This window comes from Macaca nemestrina, unplaced genomic scaffold, assembly GCF_043159975.1.
Source record: "Macaca nemestrina isolate mMacNem1 unplaced genomic scaffold, mMacNem.hap1 Scaffold_60, whole genome shotgun sequence".
Taxonomy (NCBI): Eukaryota; Metazoa; Chordata; class Mammalia; order Primates; family Cercopithecidae; genus Macaca; species Macaca nemestrina.
Window position 1 is genome coordinate 48,058 of NW_027257767.1, and position 19,834 is coordinate 67,891.

Below are 19,834 nucleotides of genomic sequence, written 5' to 3' on the forward strand. Positions count from 1 at the left end.
CCCAAGAACTGAGGTGTCATTCAGTAAAAGACAACTATAGGCTTCTCAACAATAAGGCTAAGTACTTGTTTTATGTTTTCTGATGATGAATTTATTTCTTGTCTTTGAGTTTACAATGACAGCTATAAAAGTGGTTGTCAATAATATTGCTATAATTTAATTTCTAATAGAATGAGTGTTCTGTGTATGTGTTAGAGCTATGATATTTTTAATAATACCAGAATGTATTTTGTACTCTATGATGATGATATTAGTGAACTGTATTCTCAGCAGTATTTTGCAATGCTTCAGACTATTAATACACCTCTCTGTGTTTTTGGCTGGATGCTGTGGCTCACGCCTGTAATCCCAGCACTTTCAGAGGCTGAGACAAGTGGATCACTCAAGCTCAGGAGGAGTTCGAGACCAGTACGGGCAATATTGCGAAGGCCTCTCTCTACTAAAAATACAAAAATTAGCTGGGCGTGGTGGCGGGCACCTGTAATCCCAGCTACTTGGGAGGCTGAGGCAGGAGAATCGTTTGAACCTAGGAGGCAGAGGTTGCAGTGATGGAGATAACACCATTGCAGCCTGGGCAACAAGAGGGAAATTCTATCTCAAAGGAAAAAAAAAAAAAGAAAAAAAAGTAAATCGTAAGATCAGGCACAGTGGCTCATGCCTGTAATCCTAGCACTTAGGGAGGCTGAGGTGAGAGGATCACCTGAGGTCGGGAGGTGGAGACCAGCCTGACCAACATGGAGAAACCCCATCTCTACTAAAAATACAAAATTAGCTGGGTGTGGTGATGCATGTCTGTAATTCCAGCTACTCAGGAGACTGAGGTAGGAGAATCTCAAACCAGGGAGATGGAGGTTGTGGTGAGCTGAGATTGTGCCTTTGCACTCCAGCCTGGGAAACAAGAGCGAAACTATGTATCAAAATAAAAATAAAAATAAAAATAAAAGAGTGAATAGTATTCTCGTGTGTGTGTGTGTGTGTGTGTGTGTGTGTGTATCACATTTTCTTTATCCATTCACCCAATGCTGGCCTCCTAGGTTGCTTCCATACCTTAGCTATTATGAAGAATGCTGCAGTGAATATGGTAGTGCAGTTATCTCTTCTGTATGCTGATTTCAATTCCTTTAGCTATATACCCACAGGTAGGATTGCTGGAACATACAGTAGTTCTATTCTGTTTCTCTGATGAATCTCCATATTATTTTCCATAATGCCTACATTAATTTACAATAGGAAATGTTACTTTTGATGCTGTTGGGAATTAACTGATTTATTCAATAAATTGTGTAAGGTACATTGACTAATAGTGTGTAGGAGTGAAGTTATATTTACTGAATTCTGTTTTGACATATAGTCAAAACAGACTGAATAATTAAATCTAAAAATGATCTGGAGAAAACCTTGGTTTTTGTTTTGGTTTTTGCTTTTGTTTATTGAGATGGCATCTCACTCGTTGCCCAGGCTTGAGTGCAGTGGCACGGTCTCGACTCACTGCAACCTCTGTCTCCCGGGTTCAAATGACTCTCCTGCCTCAACCTCCCAAGTAGCTGGGATTACAGGTGCATGCCACCACACCTGACTAATGGTATATATTTTAAAATATTAACTTAGGAATAGATTTTTCTAAGCTAAACTGAAGAGAAATGCTAAGGAAATAGTGAGATTTGACTTGATAATTATGTGTCTCAATGAATCAGCCAAATAAAAAAATGGAAACAGGACAGGGGCAGTAGTGCATGCCTGTCATTTCAGCACTTTGTGAGACCAAGATGGGCAGATCGCTTGAGTCCAGGAGTTTGAGACCAGCCTGAACAACACATCAAAACCCCATCTCTAAAAAAAAAATACAAAAATTAGCCAGGCATGGTGGCTCTAACCTGTAGTCCCCGCTACTTGGGAGGCTGAGGCAGGAGGATCACCTGAGCCTGGAGATGTCGAGGCTGCAGTGACATGTGATCATGCCACTGCACTTCCAGCCTAGATGACAGAGTGAGACCCTGGCCCAAAGAAACTAAACTAAAATGAAATGAAAACAAATACAAGATAAAAATTGTTTGACTTATTTTAACACATAGTATGATGAACACACATAGTTTGTCAATCAAACTCATGGTCATTAGTCTAAAGGAAATAGAAATGACTATAAATTCAAAACCATTTACATTAGAAATACAAATCATCATCAGTTTATCAGACTCACAATTACTTGACCTTTTAAGAATTCATCCTGCTCTCCATAATGAATAAGAAAATATTGATAACTCTTTTTCCCTTAACTTAGCCCTTTGTGCTCCTGAATCTCTGAATTTGTGTTCACATCTTAATTTTTTGTAATTATTTTCTGTAGCATTTTCTCTTCAGTTGAAACATCTCCTATATTCTCTTTACACTTTTGCACAAATGACCCAATTTTTGGTAAGCATCATTGATGAGTTCCATCTGTGTAATGATAGTTTAATGATAAATTATCAATGTGGTTTCCCTCCTGTCTTGATCATTATCCAAGTGACTCTTCTTGGTTTAGCAACAGGCCAGGAGGTATCTATGACATTTTGTTCAGGTTAAACAGTAAGAAGAAAACAAAATCTGCATTCTTTTTTTCATATTTTAAACACAAGTCAACAAATAATTTGAAAGGACCCATGATTAGACAGTGAGGATTTTATGCTCCCTCAAGAGTAATTGAGATTGTTTAATTATATGGAAGAATGAGCATATCTCAAAGGGAAGCAAGAAAACATAATATTTAGATGACAGAATCATTAAGAAATGGCTTTGCACCCTGGCTACACCACTGTACACAGGAAATATCAGGGTGCAGTGGTGCATGCCTGTAATCCCAGCACTTCGGGAGGCTGAGGCGGGTGGATCACCAGGTCAGGAGTTCAAGACCAGTCTGATGAACATGGTGAAACCCCATCTCTACTAAATACAAAAAATTAGCCAGGTGTGGTGGTGCATGCCTGCAATCCCAGCTACTTGTAAGGCTGCGGCAGGAGAATCACTTGAACCCATGAGGCAAATGTTGCAGTGAGATGAGGTCATGCCGTTGTACTTCAGCCCGGGCAACAAGAGCAAAACTCTGTCTAAAAAAAAAAAAAAAAAAAAAAAGTTACTGCCCCACAAACCTTTTACATAGGATGACGAAGGATTCCAGAGCCCATGCAACCTCTAGGGGCTCCTACCCCTGCCACACCACACATATATCTTGCCTGTTACAGAGAAGAAAATGCCCAGTAAATTAATATCACAATCATTGGCACATACCCACCAAAAGACTCAAATTAAAATTTTGACAAAATTAAGTGTCAACAAGAATGCGAAGATTTGGGAATTATCAGACCTTGGAAGACTGTCGCTTGGTGTGTTAACACTGGGATAAAACCAATAATACCAAGTAAAACTGAAGGTATGTTTATCCTGTGACCTATGGTTTCATCTATTGCTTTATAGTGTACATAAATACACACTAATGGTAGCCAAATAGAAATACAAAAGTGTTCGCAACAGCATCACTTGTAACTGACAAAAATGAATACGACCCACATGTCCATCAACAATGAAGGGATACACACTAGTGTACTGTATTTTTTAATATATATTTTTTGAGACAGAGTCTCGCTTAGTCTCCCAGGTTGGAGTGCAGTGGCGTGATCTCAGCTGACTGCAATCTCTGCCTCCCGAGTTCAAGTATTTCTCCTATCTTAGCCTCCTGAGTAGCTGGGATTACAGGTGCACGCTGCCACTTCTGGCAAAGTTTTGTATTTTTAGTGGAGACGTGGTTTCACCATGTTGGTGAGGCTGGTCTGAAACTCCTGACCTCAGGTGATCCACCTGCCTTGGCCTCCCAAAGTACTGGGATTACAGGTGTGAGCCACTTCGCCTAGCTTTTTTTTTTTTTTTTTGAGACTGAGTCTCACTCTGTTGCCCAGGCTGGAGTAGAGGGCACAATCTGGGTTCACTACAACTTTCACCTCCCAGGTTCAAGTGATAATCCTGCCTCAGTCTCCCAAGTACCTGGGATTACAGGTACACATCACCACACCTAATTTTTTTTTTTTTTTTAAGACAGAGTCTTGCTTTGTCACCCATGTTGGAGTGCAGTGGCCTAATCTCAGCTCATTGCAACCTCCACCTCCAGGTTCAAGGGATTCTCCTGCCTCAGCCTCCTGAGTAGCTGGGACTACAGGTGCATGCTGCCACGCCTGGCTAATTTTTGTATTTTTAGTAGAGGTGGGGTTTCTCCATGTTGGCTAGGGTGGCCTGGAAGTCCTGATATCAAGTGATCTGCTTGCCTCGGCCTCCCAAAGTGCTGGGATTATAGGTGTCAGCCACCGTGCCTGGCTGGTGGTATACTGTTCTAATAGAATGCAGACACAATGCTAAGTGTGAATCTTAAAAACTTAATATTGAGTAAAAGAAGGCAGCTGCAGCAGGATACAGACTATTACTCCAATTATGTAAAAGAACCACCAGGCAAAATCAGACTTTAGGCATATTAAAAATATGTAATAAGGACACTGAGGTCAGGAGTTCAACACCAGCCTGGCCAACATGCAAAACCCCGTCTCTACTAAAAATACAACAATTATCCAGGAGTGGTGGCAGGTAGCCCGTGCCTGTAATCCCAGCTACACAGGAGACTGAGGCTGCAGTGAGCCAAGATCACATCATTGCACTCCAGCCTGGGTGAAACAGCGAGGCTCCATCTCAAAAAAAAAAAAAAAAAAAGAGAGAGAGAGCGAGAGAAAAGAAAAGAAAGAAAATACATAATAAAATTACAAAGAGAAGCAAGGAGAAGATGGCAGATATCCACCGCTGGAAGTGGTGGGTCAGGCCTGTAATTTCAGCACTTCGGGAGGCCAAGATGGGAGGATCATGAGGTCAGGAGTTCAAATTCAGCCTGGCTAGCACGGTGAAACCCCAAGTCTAAAAACAAAAAGAAAAGAAAACACTTTGGCCAGGAGTGGGGGCTCACACCTCTACTTCCAGCACTTTGGAAGGCGGAGGCAGGAGGATTGCTTGAGCCCAGGAGTCCAAGGACAGCCTACAGTCTGAGTGACATAGTGAGACACTATCTCCATAAAAAAAGAAAAGGCCAGGAGGTGGACGTGGCAGTGAGCTGAGATCTCGCCATTGCACTCCAGCCTGGGCAACAGGCTGAGACTCCATCTCCAAAAAAAAAAAAAAGATAAAGAAAATAATTTATGAAAGTAGGCACAACATTTAAAGTGAGCTACTGAATGGGGCGTGAGAGAGAAAAGGTTACTTACCATTTTTATACCTATTGAATTGTATAACCTATGTAAGCATTACAAATTTAAATGTGCAATAATGCAGATAACTGAAATGTGGGTATGCTTTGATGAGGACTTTGCATTTCCCATTTGCTCAAATTCCTCATGATTCTAGATGCAAATGAATAGAAATGCAAAATGTAAGGAGACACAGGACTTCTGATAGCCCTTTCTTCTTTCCACGTTTTGTGTCTCTGCCTGTAGTTTACCTTATGAGTCCATATGGCTAATGAGCAAAATATTTTTCTGATGGATACCTGTGAACAAGCATTACCAAGTTAAAGATATTTCTGAATCTTGCACATCTTATTCACAGGGAAGCCTACTCATGCATAATAAAGCAGAGATGAATGCAAAAGGTTGCCACATAGATAATCAATTTCTAGTGAGCAATAATTAGAGGTAATGTAAAATGAGACAATTACTGCTTTTCATCATATCTTGAAAGAACTCCTACAGTCAATGATTTTGAAAAAAAAAAATCTAAGTTCACTCTTTTATTTTCTATAATGAGAAGATATTATCCAGTAAAAGTTCAAGAGTCAAATCTGAAGGCAGCTTATCTGACCTGGCCACATGGTCTTACCACTTATTAAACATAGCTTTCTACACACTAACCTCTCCAGACCTCGGATCTTCAACTCTCTACAATGGAAGCCTAGTAGTATTTACCTCTAGAACTGCAGCTGAGCATTTTAGGAAAGGAACAAATACACACATGATATAGTCAGATTGTGAACCCAGCATAGCCCAGAATACAAAAATTTCTCAGTAAGAGAGATCCTCAAGAGAAAAATGAGATGTAGCCTATCTCAGTGGTCTTTCATGTGGCAAATGAAAAGTGAAAGTCCATAATCAGAAAGACATGGGCAGCCAGGGACACCATCCATTCAATGTAGATTCTGCAGACTAGCCTGGTTTGGGTGGGGATGTGGCTGTGAGGCAGAAGGCGGTGCGGGGCCCTGGCTGGCCACTGCAGGTGTCACAAGCTCTCTGGCGTTGGAGGCCCTGTGCTTGGCCTTGGTTTGAAGAGCTAGAGTCATCAGACCTCTGCAGTGGTCACGTTCACCCCCGCTCCGCAGGCTTTGGCACTTCGGAAGATACAGAGGCCTGGGACCTCTGGGTGGTGTGGTTTCTGCCTTTTTCAGAAGTATCTGTCACCCAGCCTGGAGGTGCTGTGACCCACAGCCTGCATGTGAGGCAGTGGGGTGGGAAGAACCTGGGGCTTGACCCTATAGCCCACAGAGGCTGTCAGTACTTAGCCCAGCTGGGGCACGCCAGCCTTCACCTGGGGAGCCCTGGCCATTCATACACACCTCCAGGGGCAAATGAGAGTACGTGGTAACCTCACAGAACTGGGACTGCATAGGCAGAAATGACAAGTGCATTGATGGATCTGAGGTCAGTGAAGCGGAGTTCAGACCTGTAGGGGACTTCAGGGATGGCAGAATTAACCAGTCTGTGAGAGCTGGAGATAAGCTGTGCTCGCAGCCCCGCGTCTATCCCGTTCACCTGGGAAGGAGCACACCAGTGAATGAGAATTTGAGCACAAGATGAGAAAACGTGTTGGCCCCCAAGTGCCGGCGGGCTGGGATGGTGGCCACAGCACACAGGGACACCCCCATTATGCAGGAACCACTGCAAAGGGAAGGACCTGAGGGTTTGGGCCAGGGAGAGAGAGGAGTGTCTAGGAAGCTGGTGGCAAACCCCATGGCGGGAAGGGTGACCAGCAAGGCCCAGGCAGGTTTGCTGAGGTGCTGTGAGGCTCAGCCCAGTGGGAAATGGTGGGGCTTTGGGGACACATCCTTAAGAACCAACCAAGTGTGACTGTGGCCAGGGACTCCATGGGGAACATGGCCCAGGACAGATGCAGAGCTGAGGGAGTTTAGCTCTGCAAACCTGTAAGAAAATAGCCTGAGAGAGTTCCACCTGATTGCCAGGGGCAGAGGCAGGCTCAGGGGCAGACAGTGAGCCCGCCAGACCCTTTGGAAGGACCAGGTGAGGTAAGGCAAGTGCGCCAGCAAGGTAAGGCAAGTTTCTAGTTCCCACGTGGAGGCTGTCCCCTCCCCTGAGCTGCAGGGACAATGTCGAGATTCAGGATCCCAGTCCAGGATCAGAGGGAGGGCCAGGGCTGAAACTGGAGAAGGACCCCGGTCTAACTTCCTACCCAGCTGGTGCCCTTGTAGTCGGGCGGTATAGGTACAGCTATTATATTCCATGTTTTTCTCCTTTTTATTATTCTTTTTCCTTTTAGAGGGGTCTCCCTCTGTCGCCCAGGCTAGAGTGCAGTGACACATCTTGGCTTATTGCAACCTCCACCTCCTGGGTTCAAGCAGTTCTCCCACTTCAACCTCTTGAGTATCTGAGAGTACATGCGCATGCCACCACACCAGGCTAATTTTTGTATTTTTAGTAGAGACAGGTTTTCAACCTTTTTTGGCCAGGCTGGTCTCAAACTCCTGACCTCAAGTGATCTGCCTGCCTCAGCCTCCCAAAGTGCTGGGGGTTACCGGCGTGAACCACCGTGCCCAGCTCTTCCTTCCAAAACAACGTAAATTTGTTGCCCAAAGACTTGAAGATACAGATAACTAGAAGTAAACAGTCTGGCACGTGGCTCATGCCTGTAATTCCAGTGCTTTGGGAGGCTGACGCAGGCAGATTGCTTGAGCTCAGGAGTTTGAGGCCAGTCTGGGCAACAACGGCAAGACCTGTCTCTACAAAAAAAAAAATACAAAAATTATCCGGGTGTGGTGGTGTGTGCCTGTGTTCCCAGCTACTCCAGAGGCTGAAGTGCAAGGATCCCTTGAGACCAGGAGGCAGAGGCTATGATGAGCCAAGATCACACCACTGCCCTCCAGCCTGGGTGACAGACCTTGTCTCAAAAAGGAAAATGCCTCCCACCCCATAGCTCCATCCTCAGACTCAGCCACTGATCTGTGGGGCGCCACCTGGACCCGTGGGGACGTTTTCCTGACAGGGAGACTTGAGTGGATGGTGATGTGGGCAGTGTCCCTTGCGGGGTCTGCATCATCCCAGGATACACCCAGAAGCCGCTCCCTGCACCAGCCTCAGCAGCACAGATGTGTTGAGGCCCAAAGGGCTGGGGGACAAACGTGGAGAGGTGAGCATGTCCACTCAGACTCACAATCCTGCCCTTAGTACCCCATTCCCCTGCTCTCATCCACTGGATGCTCCCACCTGCCCTTACAATACTGAGCAACCAGAAGTCCATGGCCAGCAAAAAGGCTTTCCTCTCAGCCTCGCTCTCCAGGACCCTGCTTATAGGTTGCAAATCAAAAGTTTGGCCTACATGCTTGACTGTGCTCCTCTGAGGGTTTTCCTGACCACAAATCCATCGGCAACGGAGTGATGCCCAGGGCTGGACTGAGCCTTTGTCTGGCTGTGTCCAGGAAGAGTAGGAGGTGGAAAGAATTTGGGAGATAAGCGAAGCCACTGGGTTATTTTTGAACAAGGTCTTCCTATGTCGCCCAGGCTGGAGTGCAGTGGCACGATCCTGGCTCACTGCAGTTGTGAACTCCTGGGTTCAAGTGATCCTCTCACCCTAGCCTCCTGAGTCACTAGGACTACAGGTGTGCACCACCACACCCAGCTCACTTTTAACAATTTGTTGTAGAGACAAGGTATCCCTGTATTACCCAGGCTAATTTCAAACTGCGGGCCTTGGTGATCTTCCTGCCTTTGCCTCCCAAAGTGCTGGAATTACACGTCTGAGGCACCGTGCCTGGGTTCCTTGTGCTTTCTGTACACATTCAGGAAGCCGGTGGGAGACCCTGGATCCAGAGATTGAGGATGATGCTGGCCTTCTCCTACCCTGGGGATCAAGCAGTGCCCAAGAGCACAGCCTGGAGAGTTGTGGCCTGTGTCACCCACTGCGGGTGCACAGCGGTGTAGAAGCAGGGCTAGGAGATCCCCTGCAGATGTGTGTCTTAGTGAGCCCCCTGCAGGGTGGGCTCTGTGGGTGTTGGGCCAAGTACTTCCGTATCACAAGCTGGTCATAGTTCAGACCAAGCAGTGCAAGGCACGTCCACTGAGTGCCAGGCACAGTGGTACCCCAGAGGGTGCTCCCACTATTGGCCTGGCTCGTGCCTCCCGTGGGGAGGCAAAGCCACCAGCCCGGGGCGGGATGTGGTCAGACCTGGAGGCTGAATGCTGTGGGTCAGCAGCCCTTCCCAACCCTGACCCTTCCTCCTCCACCTAGCAGTGGTTCAGGCCCACTGAGGAGCACTGCTGGTGTGCCTGCTGCTGAAGCACCTGCGTGCTTTCAGAAACAGCCTGAAGCCAGAGCACACCTCACCCACTTCCATGCCACCAGGTCCCTGGAGGAGTTCAAAGGGTGGGTGACCCTTGTGGCTTCCCGCCACTTTTGTCTCCCCTGCCTTCCCCTCCTCAGCTATTGCCCACAAGGATCTCACCCCAGGGCATAGCGAACAGGGTAAGTCCTCTCCTGCTCACAGAGCACTTGAGGCCTCTGGAGGGCTAGGCATGTGCCTCATCACCCCGACCAGTGGGCTCCCAGAGCCTCTCTCTGGCCAGACTGGCCAGAGGCCTCATCATGCTGCCATCTCTAGCTCCTCCCTACTCCTATCAGAAGAGCTGGTGTGGCCCTGACTCCAGGCCCACCAAAGTGGGCTGTCTGTGTAGGACTGAGATGAGGAGCATGTCGGAGCTGCGCTGGCTCAGGCGCCTATGTGCTGTGTCTCCTTGGGATGTTCACTGGCCTCTCTGAACTTTGATTTCTTCCTCTGAGAAACGGGGGCTGAAGCCAACTCTGACCTCCTGGAGATCCCCAGTGCTCTCCCCTGGCAGAGCTGACCCTCCTTGATGGGAGCCCTGGGATCATCTGTGAGCAGGGCCTCCTTACCGGGCAAGCAGCAGGTGACCCTATTTCCTGCAAGGCCCCGTCCCAACGTTTGTCCAGCAAAAACTTGACCTTTTCATGCAGCATTGCTTTGGCTACTGGCCTCTGGACACATCGTTCAAAACTTTTGAGTATTGCCGTGTTACATACATGTCTGTGTTCTCTATGTATCCTAATGAGAGTGGTCCTGTGTGGCAAATGAGAACAAGTATAGAGGTGGAGGAGAAGAGGGGACTGTTGGAGGGCCACATGGTTCTTTTAGTTTCCAAAGCAAACCCTCAGGTACCGGAAAGCCCTGCCCTGTCCCAGCTTTCTGGTGCCAGGCAGGTTCCTACCCTTACCTGTCCAGGGAGCACTGAGCCCCTTGGGCTAGGAAAAGCCCACCCATGGCCCTGGCTTCTAAACGGCCACCAACAGAGCCAAACATCACAGGGCTGTGCACATCTCTCCTGCACCCTCTGGGGGATGGAGGAAGAGCCAGCCCCATCCAGCTGCTAGCTGGGACAGGGACTCTAAGCCACCAGAGGATTTGGCCCCCAGCCACTGGGCCCTCAGCTCACGCCCCCTCCCACAGGTCCTGGAGATGTGGCTGACCTACCTGCAGCCATGGCAGCATACTCCAACAAGCAGGCTCCCGGCAGTGACAGTTCCATTGACTCCCGGTGCGTTGGAAAAATAAGCCTCAGCCTCTCTCCTCACAGTTATGCCACTGGCTCCTGGGGATGGATGTTGCTCCTGTGGGCCAGTAAACCAAGCCAGCTGCCTATCTTGGGGTCAGCCTGGCCCTGACCCCAGTGGTCTCCTGTGGTCTTCTCCCAGGCCTTCCCTAGTGAAGCACAGACCAGCCCTTCCTAGACTCAACTTTGCTGGGTCCTGAAACTGCTTTCTCATGGAAGCAGTGCACCAGTGACCCATCCTGCCCTGTCCCCTCCCACTTCTGGTCCAGATAAACATTCAGCAACACCCAAACTATCCCTTGACCCTCACCCGCAGAGAGGAGAGTACAGCAGTGGCCGTCTTGCCCTCATCCCCTGCTTGATCCTCATGGCAGACCTCCAGGCTAACGTGGCACCTGGGGTGCCCACTAACCTCTTCTCTTCTTGCCCAAGCCCTTCCCCTTTGGATCCTCTGGGGGATCGTCCATTGGCCCCCACAGGCTGAGCCAGCCTCTGCCATGGTGGCCTCATTCCTCTTGGAAACGGGCCTCAGCCTTGCCAAAAATACAGTGTCCTCAGAGGGCCTGGGTGTCACCTGCCCAGATCTGGCCTGCTCTCTGTGCCCACCCACAGCCCTCTAAGCTACCATCTATGACATCTTATCACCTTGGCCAGAGAGTCTGGAAGTCCAGGGACGAGCAGCGGTCTTATGGGCACGGAGTGGTGCAGCCCCTGCCCCCATCAAGAGGGCTGATCCCAAATTGCCACCTCAGTCCCCAGGGCACTCTCTGTCCAGGAGAATCTGCTGATGTACACAAAGCCGTTCGTGGTCTTCCTGAACCGCGAGCTCTGCACAGACTTGGTCAGCCCCAAACATGCACTCATGATGTTCCCAGTGGTCAAAGTCTTTGCCCAGCCCAACAGTGACCGAGATAATCCAGGTAAGTCCTCAGTCTGGACCCGTCTGGCAGGCCCTGACCCAGCCAGACCAGGCCAGGACCTTAGCTGGTGGGTGGCAGGTCTGCAGAAGGGAACCACGTGCTCAGAGTGGGCCCCAGCAAAGGGTGCTGTGGAGACTCCTGGGACACATCTGCACCCTGAAGTGTGAGACTGGCTGCACCCCTGCCTGCCCTGCAACCACCAGGCACTGAGCGAGGGACTGCAGGTGTGCCCATAGTGGGGAGCTGCACAGTCCAAGCTGTGGCCCCACTTTCTTGCTGGTGACTTGTGGCAGCTGCCTCAGGTGGTGAGCCAGGTCTCTGCTGTGTGTTCATCCTGACTGGGTTGGGCATTGGCTTCTGTCACTCCTCCTGGTGTTTGCCACCTGTAAACACTGCTGGGGGCTTGGTGAGCCACCAGCTACCCCACCCGCCCTCCCTATGTCAGCCACCTACTGCATGGGAGACGCTACAACCCAGGGCCTCAGGATGACACCCCTGAGTCATGGCTCCCCAGACACCTCAGGGACCACCCAAAGTTTTGCAGGCAGCAGCTGGGTACTTGGTGCCCCTGGGTGGGCACCAGGTTCGTCTCCTGCCTTCCAGGTGAGCAGCTGTTCCTGGAGCCAGAGCTTGTCATCCCTCCACTACCAGCACTGACTTTTCACAGCCCTGTCACTGTGGCTGCCAGCAATCACTGATGCGTCCTTCGAGGTGAAGAGCCACGTTTACAGCCTGGAGGTCCAGGACTGTCAGTACACTCTGATATTTGTGCCAGAGGCCCACATCCTGGTGAGTGATCACCAGTGCCCATCCTCAGGGACCCTGGAGCCATGGGACTTAACAGTCCCCACAGAGTGCTGTGTTCTGGTGGGAAGGGTCAAGGCTGGGCTTAGGGTTAAGGCTGTATCTCCTTCCCCCTTTTCAGTAAAGTCTGGTTTTTCCTGATAACAAAGGCAGTGTTGTTCGGAATATTTAACATTTAGAAGATCATCCTTTAGTCTTTAAAAGTTCCCTGGCAGAACCTGCTCCTCCTGGCACTCAGCGGTCTGGCTGCGGATTGGTCTTGCGGCCCCCGGCCGGCCTACCTGGGTGGCAGCACAGGCCAGTCTGTCAGTGACCTGCCTGCACCTCCCACATAGGCCCTGCGCCTTGCTCAGCTCATTATGCAGACCAAGCACACGGTCAAGTCCATCTTGGACCAGTGTGGAGAGCGCCCTACAGCTGCTCCTTCCTGTCCTGACTGGGCTTTGGCCCCATGAACCCCAACGGCTCTTACCCAGCCAATGACCTGGACAATATGGGGCAGGATGGTGTCCAGCAAACAGAGTACCACCTGGAAGTGGCCCTGGAGTACCTGCGCCAGATATTTCAGGTACAAACTATGGCTGTTTTCCGGTACAAACAGCCATCAGGGTCCCCTTCCTCAAAGGATTCGTTCCCCCTCAGCCTGTGATCAGCCAAGTGCCAGACCCAGGCCCCACTCAGATGGAGCCAGTATTGTGGGAGGCAGGGCCACACCCCCATCGCCTTGTTGGCACTGTTAGAGGCCTGTGGGGTGAAGACCGCTCCCCTCCCTTCACCTTGATGCTGAGGGCAGAGGCGCTTCTCTCTGGCAACTCAGTAAGTTCAGCCCACACACTTCACGCTCGCCTGGGGCACCACCCAGAATGAGAATGAAAATAAGCAGCTCCTCGAGGGCATCACGGGTGAGGATGAACTCATTCTCCCAGACCTGGGTCAGTACCAGCTTAGAGGTCCCTGTCCCAGAGGTGCATGGGTTGGGCCCTGACCTGTCCCCAGCTCCCTCCTCCCCTGTGAGCAGAGGCAGCTCCGCTCCTCTGAGTTGTGTGAGAGCTGTGTTTTCTGACTTGTCCCTGCAGCCTGGGTTTCTAAATCATCAACGTGCTGTCAAGGTTTGAAATTTTAGTACCAGGGGAACCCAGAGCTGCAGTCCATCTTAGACTACGAGATTGCCAGCTTGGTCTGTGCACTCTTCTGGTGGTCATCTGCCATCGACTGCAATGACTGGGCAGAACGAACCTGGCTTCTTCAGAGGATTCTGGATGCTCCTGTCCAGGGTGCAGTCCCAGGGTGGCCTGTGGGGGTGGGGCACTGTTGTCCTGTGATGCCACCATCCCAGGCCTCCCTGCCTTGATGCATCAGTTTGCAGGCCAGATGGTGGGTGACTCTGCATTCCTGGGACGACTTCCTCAGCAGTTTCTCTCTCTACCATCTCACGAGCTTGCGCTGGCCAGCAGGCACCTGGTAAGCCCCATGGGTAGAGACTGGCCACCAGCCACTCCCATGACCCCAGGTTCAGCCTGCACCTCCTGGGTAGCTACCAGATGATGCTCTGGCTGCTGCTGGCGGCCTTTGAGGCCTCCCTGTTCTGAGTTCGGCCCTCCCTGGCACTGCTCCTTGCCCTGGGCTATGTCCTTTATGCCTCAGCCATGAGGCTGCTGACTGAATGGGGAAGCTGCAGCAGTCCTGATGGTACTGGCTGCTGTGTTCAGAGCAGGCTGGGGGTACTTGCCACACAACCCTTGGGCTTGGGAGGTGATGGGAGCACACCCTCCAGTGACACTGCAGCCGCACCTATGAAAGCCCACCACACTTCAGCAGTGTGAAGTTCTCATCTGCCAGCTGTGGAATGTCAACATCCAGCAGGCCCAAGAGGTGAGGCCCTGGGTGGTGGGGGTGGCTGTGCTGATGTCCCCATCTTTCAGCTGCAGTACCTCAAGTCCGAGTAATATTAGTACCAGGGGACCCAAAGCTGCAGCCCAAGGGAAAAGAGCCAGAGACCCCAGGCGGCCCCAAAGGAGGCTGGATCTAGTTCTTCCAGGTGAGTGTCCAGTCACCCGTGCCTCATCCCTGGGGCCTGTTTGGGGCTCATTGCTGACTCTTCCTTCATCCAGGGACCAAAAAGCCATTCAGTTCCCCAAGGTCTCCACCAAGAGCCTCTCCAAGAAACGGTAAGTCCCATGGATGTGGGAACAGCGGGGCAACCCTGCCACCTGGGCCACAGACAGGGAGTGGTGGAGGGGTGGCAGCGCAGAAGCAGAGGCGGCCGTGGCCTCACTGGGTCCCAGTGAGGGCCATACAGACCCTACTCCCAGCACGCTCCACTCCTGGGGACACTGAAGGTGACAGTCTCTCTATCCACCCCTAGCCTGCTTCTGAGCCCCAAGCCTGTGGCAGCATGTGCCATTCTGCCCACGCTGAAGCAGACCCTGAAGAACAACTTTGCCAAGTGGCAGAAGAGGCTGCAGGTTCTGCAGAACTGGCATTTGTAACGCTTGGTGCTTTGAGACGCCTGCATCTGTGCCCGCAGCTGGTGAGTGCCAGGCACACCTACCTGCAACTGGAGACTGGCTCTCTCTAGAATTTCCTGATAATTCCACTACTTTTAAACCCAGCTAAATTCCAAGACAGGTAACACTCAAGAAGAAAAAAGGACTTGATCTCTAAACTGACAAAACTGTTTACATTCTAATATTTTGCTATTTGCTATTCACACAAAAGCATATGATGAAGTATCACTCTACCTGTTGAAAACTGAAAATAAAGCTTGTTTCTTTCCAAGTCACATGTGTGCACCTTGTTCCTCACCGGCTATCAGGCATTTCTTCCCAGTCCCTGGCCCCTAGCCCAGCCCCTGCTGCTTCAGGGACCTTCCTGGGCAGCCAAGGACTCTTGCTCATCCTGGGACCTGGCAACTGCCCTGAAAGAGAGGCATTGGCAGAGCCGCACACACCTCCCTGGCGGCGGGAGAGCCTCCTGGTCCCCTGGCTGGGCTGGAGTTGCCTTCGAAACACAAGATCACTCTGGGTCTCCTGCCCAGACTGCATGCTCCTGGGGGCAAGACACTGTCCTCTTGCCCTGACATAGCAGCCTTGACAGGGGTCCGGCCAGGCTCACCTTTCTCCTCAGAGAGCAATCTTTAGAGTGCCGTGGCCACACCCACACCAACCCTCCCACCACAACACAGCTGTGTCTCGGAGTAGCCAGGTCAGTGCTACCCTCACCCGACAGCACAGTCCTCCCAGGCCCGTGGCCCCACTTCCTTGGCATTAATCTCAGCCTCTTCCTGCTTCAGGGAGCAGGAACTTTGCCAGGAAGCTGAAGGATGAACCAGGACAGTATGTGAGACAAGGATAACTGAGGTCTGGGCTGACCAGGGCCAGACTGGACAGTGCCAGCTCCAAGGCTGACAGCATTCAGACGACAGCAGGCCCAGGTTCATGGAGAAGTATACACAGTGACAACTACCGACAGAAACAATTATAATAATCACAGATGATGGGGTAGTGCACAGAAAGGGGGGACCTCTTATCACCAGAAGGCTGCAGTACCTCAAGTACCTCCCATGCCCAGAGTGGCGGGCAGCACAGGGAGGCACTCACTGCCTGGCCCTGCCAGCCACCAGGCCCACTCTTGATGGGTGGTGCAGTGCAAGGTATTTTGAGGACACATGTCCTGAGGACCTTGCTCTTCATCCTTCACAGCGGGGACATGGGCCCCATGTGAGCAGCACAGGTATGCCTGCAGCAGGATCCCTGATGCCACGGCCCCCTGGGTGCCCTGCAGTGCTCAACAGGAATGCCACGAGGGCTGAGGCCCAGCTGGTGGTGGGAAGCCAGCAGTGCCCACAAGCCAGCCCTTCCTCTGAGGGGCAGCCTTTGTGTTATGGACTTGGGCTTCCTGGGGCGGGGGTGCCCCACTTACCCAAAGCAGCTCTGCCTGGACTCAGAACTGTGATGAGAAAATCACATGCATGTTTCAAGGGTTTCCTATGCCCTGTGTTCTCCTACATTTGAGTAGGGGTGTGTTGACCACACACAAGATGCTCTAACACCAACAAGTGCACCCTCACAGAGCTGAGATGAACCTGGACCGTGGACAGGCCGAGTGGCCCAAGGATCTGGCTCCCTGAAGGAAGTTACATGGAGAGCCTTCTCTAAGAACATGGCCAATGCCTCCCAGACAGCCTGCTCCACTGCCTCTGTTCCAGTTCTGTCCAAGTGTGGGATTTCGTTAAGCAGGAACTGGGCAGCCCCAGCAGTGCCCTCTACCCAAGAAAATCATGCTGTCCTGACCTGGTCATCAAGCAGACAGACCTGTCATCCATCACCTTTACTGGTTCCATTAACATATATATTAATAAGTCTGCTAATACACAATTCACCAACTTAATGCATGCCATGCATTGGTTTTTTGGTATTACATTCAGAATTGTGCAGCACTATCAAAATCAATTTTAGAACATTTTCTTTTTTTTTTCTTTTTCCTTTTTTTTTTTTTTTTGAGATGGAGTCTCACTGTGTAGCCAGGCTGGAGTGCAGTGGCATGATGTCAGCTCACTGCAACTTCCACCTCCCAGGTTCAAGCGATTCTCCTACCTCAGCCTCCTGAGTAGCTGGGACTACAGATGTGCACCACAGCTCCTAATTTTTGAATTTTTAGTAGAGGCAGGGTTTCACTATATTGGCCAGGCTGCTCTCAAACTCCTGACCTCAAGGGATCCACCCGCCCAGGCCTCCCAAAGTGCCAGGATTACAGACGTGAGCCACTATGTACAGTCCCATTTTAGAATATTTTCATCACGCCAAACGAAAACTCCATTTCCCCCACAGCATCTCTGGCCCTTGACAATCACTCATCAACTTTCTACCTGAAGTAGGCTAAATAACGGTACTTAGAGAGATCAGGTCCTATTCCTTGAAACCTGTAAATGTTACCTCATTTGGGAAAAGGGTCTTTGCAGGTGTGGTGAAGTTAAAGATCTTGAGACAGAGTGTTATAGAGGTGGACCCTAAGTGCAATTGCCACATAAGAGGGAGGCAGAAATTCACACACACACAGGAGAAGACGATGTGAAGATGGAATATAGAAAGAATCTACTCAGTGATGCTGGCCTTGAAAGACTGGAGTGATACAGCCACAAGGCAAGGAGTACCAGCAGTGACCAGAAGCTGAGATGTGAGAAACAGGTTCCTCTACTATAGCCTTCCTGCTGCCACTGTGATTTTTGCCCATGGTACTGACTTTGAGAACTTCTGGTCTTCAGAATTGTGAGAGATTAAATTTCTGTTCTTTTAAGCCATCAAGTTTGTAGGAACTTGTTAGAGCAGTCACAGGAAACATATGCATTTTTTTCCTACCAGGAGTGGGATACCTAAAATGTGGCAGTGGCTTTGAAATTGGATAATAAAGTGGTGATGGTAGAATTGTGAGAAACCATGATAGAAAAGGCCTAGGTGGCCTTGAAGAGGCTGTTGGTAGATACGTGGATGTTAAAGACTCTGTCACCCACACTCTGCCTTAAACGAATTGAGGAACTTAATAGAAAGCCTGTGTTATTTTCAAGAATACATATACTGTCACAAACAGAATGTTGGTAAACACATGAACATTAAAGGTGATTCTAAGGGCACAGAGGAAACAAGGAACATGTTACAGGAAACTAGAGCAAAGATGTTCTTTGCTATAGAATAGCAAAAATTTAGTTGGATTGTGTCCTACAGCTGTGTGGAAGGCAGAATCACAAGCAATGAGCTTGCACATTTAGCTGAGCAGACTTGCAATCAAAGCACTCAAGACTCAAGCTTTGTTTCTTTTTCCCACTTATAGTAAATGTAAGAGGCAAGAGATAAATTGAGGTACTGTAAAGAATAAAAGTACAACAAAATAGATAAACTGAGGGAAGAACTGTTATGCCAAAAAGAACCTAGACTTGATGATTTGGGAAATTCTCAGGCTATTCACATTGGAAAAAACCAGAATACTAAAACTAGGAGATCCAGTTAGGAAAACGTGTTCTGTAGAGAATGCCAACGGTGTGACATGCCTTGCAAATTTTCCTAGTGCCAAAGATATTAAACATGTGACTCATGAATCCCCTCAATCATCTCACAGAAGTGAGGCAAAGAAACTAAATTATCTAGGAAAGATCTGTGGAGAAACCTCATCTAACGCCATGAATTCCATCATATACGCAGAAATTCCACAAGGATTTTAGAATGTTCTATGAGAAGAAACACTGCCATCTTGGACTAGAAAGTTTAGAGACTAGACAAAATCATAGAAAGTTTAGAGACTAGACAAAATCAAAGAACTCCCAAAATTCAGAGGCAGAAAATAGGCTGATAAAACTACTCAGTCTCAAACACGTGCTACTCTTTAAGAAAAGGAAAGATGACCATGAGAGCAGTCATGGGGCTCAGAGGCCAAAGCCATGGACCCAGAGATAGAAGCCTCCAACTTTATGGTATCTTGTTATGGCAGCCATGGGAAACAAACATGCTATTATAGAGAGTATCCATCTTTGGCATTTTTTTTTTTTAATGGAGTCTTGCTCTAAGCCCAGGCTGGAGTACAGTGGTGCAATCTTGGCTCACTGCAATCTCCACCTTCTGAGTTCCAGTGGTTCTTTTGCCTGAACCTCCTGAGTAGCTGGGATGACAACTGTGCACCACCATGCCCGGCTAATTTTTGTATTTTCAGTACAGATGGGGTTTTACCATATTGGCCAGTCTGGTCTCGAACTCCTGACCTCATCATCTGCCTGCCTTGGCCTCCCAAAGTGCTGGGATTACAGGTGTGAGCCACTGTGCCTGGCCTCTTTGGAAATTTTATAAAAACGCAACGTGGTCTTTTGTGACTGCTTCATTTACGTAATGCTTTAAAGCTTCATCCATGTTGTAGCATCTATCAGTCATACATTCCTTTGTGTGGCCATATGATTTTCCATTGTGTGGAAATTCCACACACTGTTCATCCATTCAACAGCTAGTAGACATTTGGATTGTTTCCACTTTGTGCTATTAGGAATGATGTTATGATGCTACAACAGTCTGTGTTATGTTTTTGTGTGGACTTGGTTTCTTTTCTCTTGAGTATATACCTAAGAGTAGAAAACGTCTGGGTCATACGGTAACTCTACATTTAATTTCTTGAAGAATTGTCATACTGTCTTCCACAGCAGCTGTACCATTTCACATTCTCTCCAGCAATGTATGAGAACTCCAGTTTCTCTGCTAGGTGTGGTGGTTCACACCTGTACTC

General features: G+C 49.3%; 1 protein-coding gene across 2 annotated transcripts in view; it reads right to left on the minus strand.

Annotated features, from left to right (window-relative positions):
• Window positions 1-2,435: 2,435 nt before the first annotated feature.
• LOC139361550 (centromere protein I-like) overlaps window positions 2,436-19,834 on the minus strand; it is a 42,040-nt gene continuing 24,641 nt past the window's right edge. Inside the window, exons 6-7 of one of the 2 annotated variants that reach the window (XR_011619109.1) lie at window positions 10,772-10,908; window positions 2,436-3,083 (exon numbers count right to left, since the gene is read on the minus strand). Coding sequence is in view for 1 of the 2 variants with exons in the window: in XM_071090140.1 (XP_070946241.1) it covers window positions 10,856-10,908 (53 nt within the window). In the remaining variant the exon portion in view is untranslated. Of the gene's footprint in view, window positions 3,084-10,689; window positions 10,909-19,834 lie in introns of those variants that run through there. The other variant, XM_071090140.1, reaches the window with a different exon arrangement.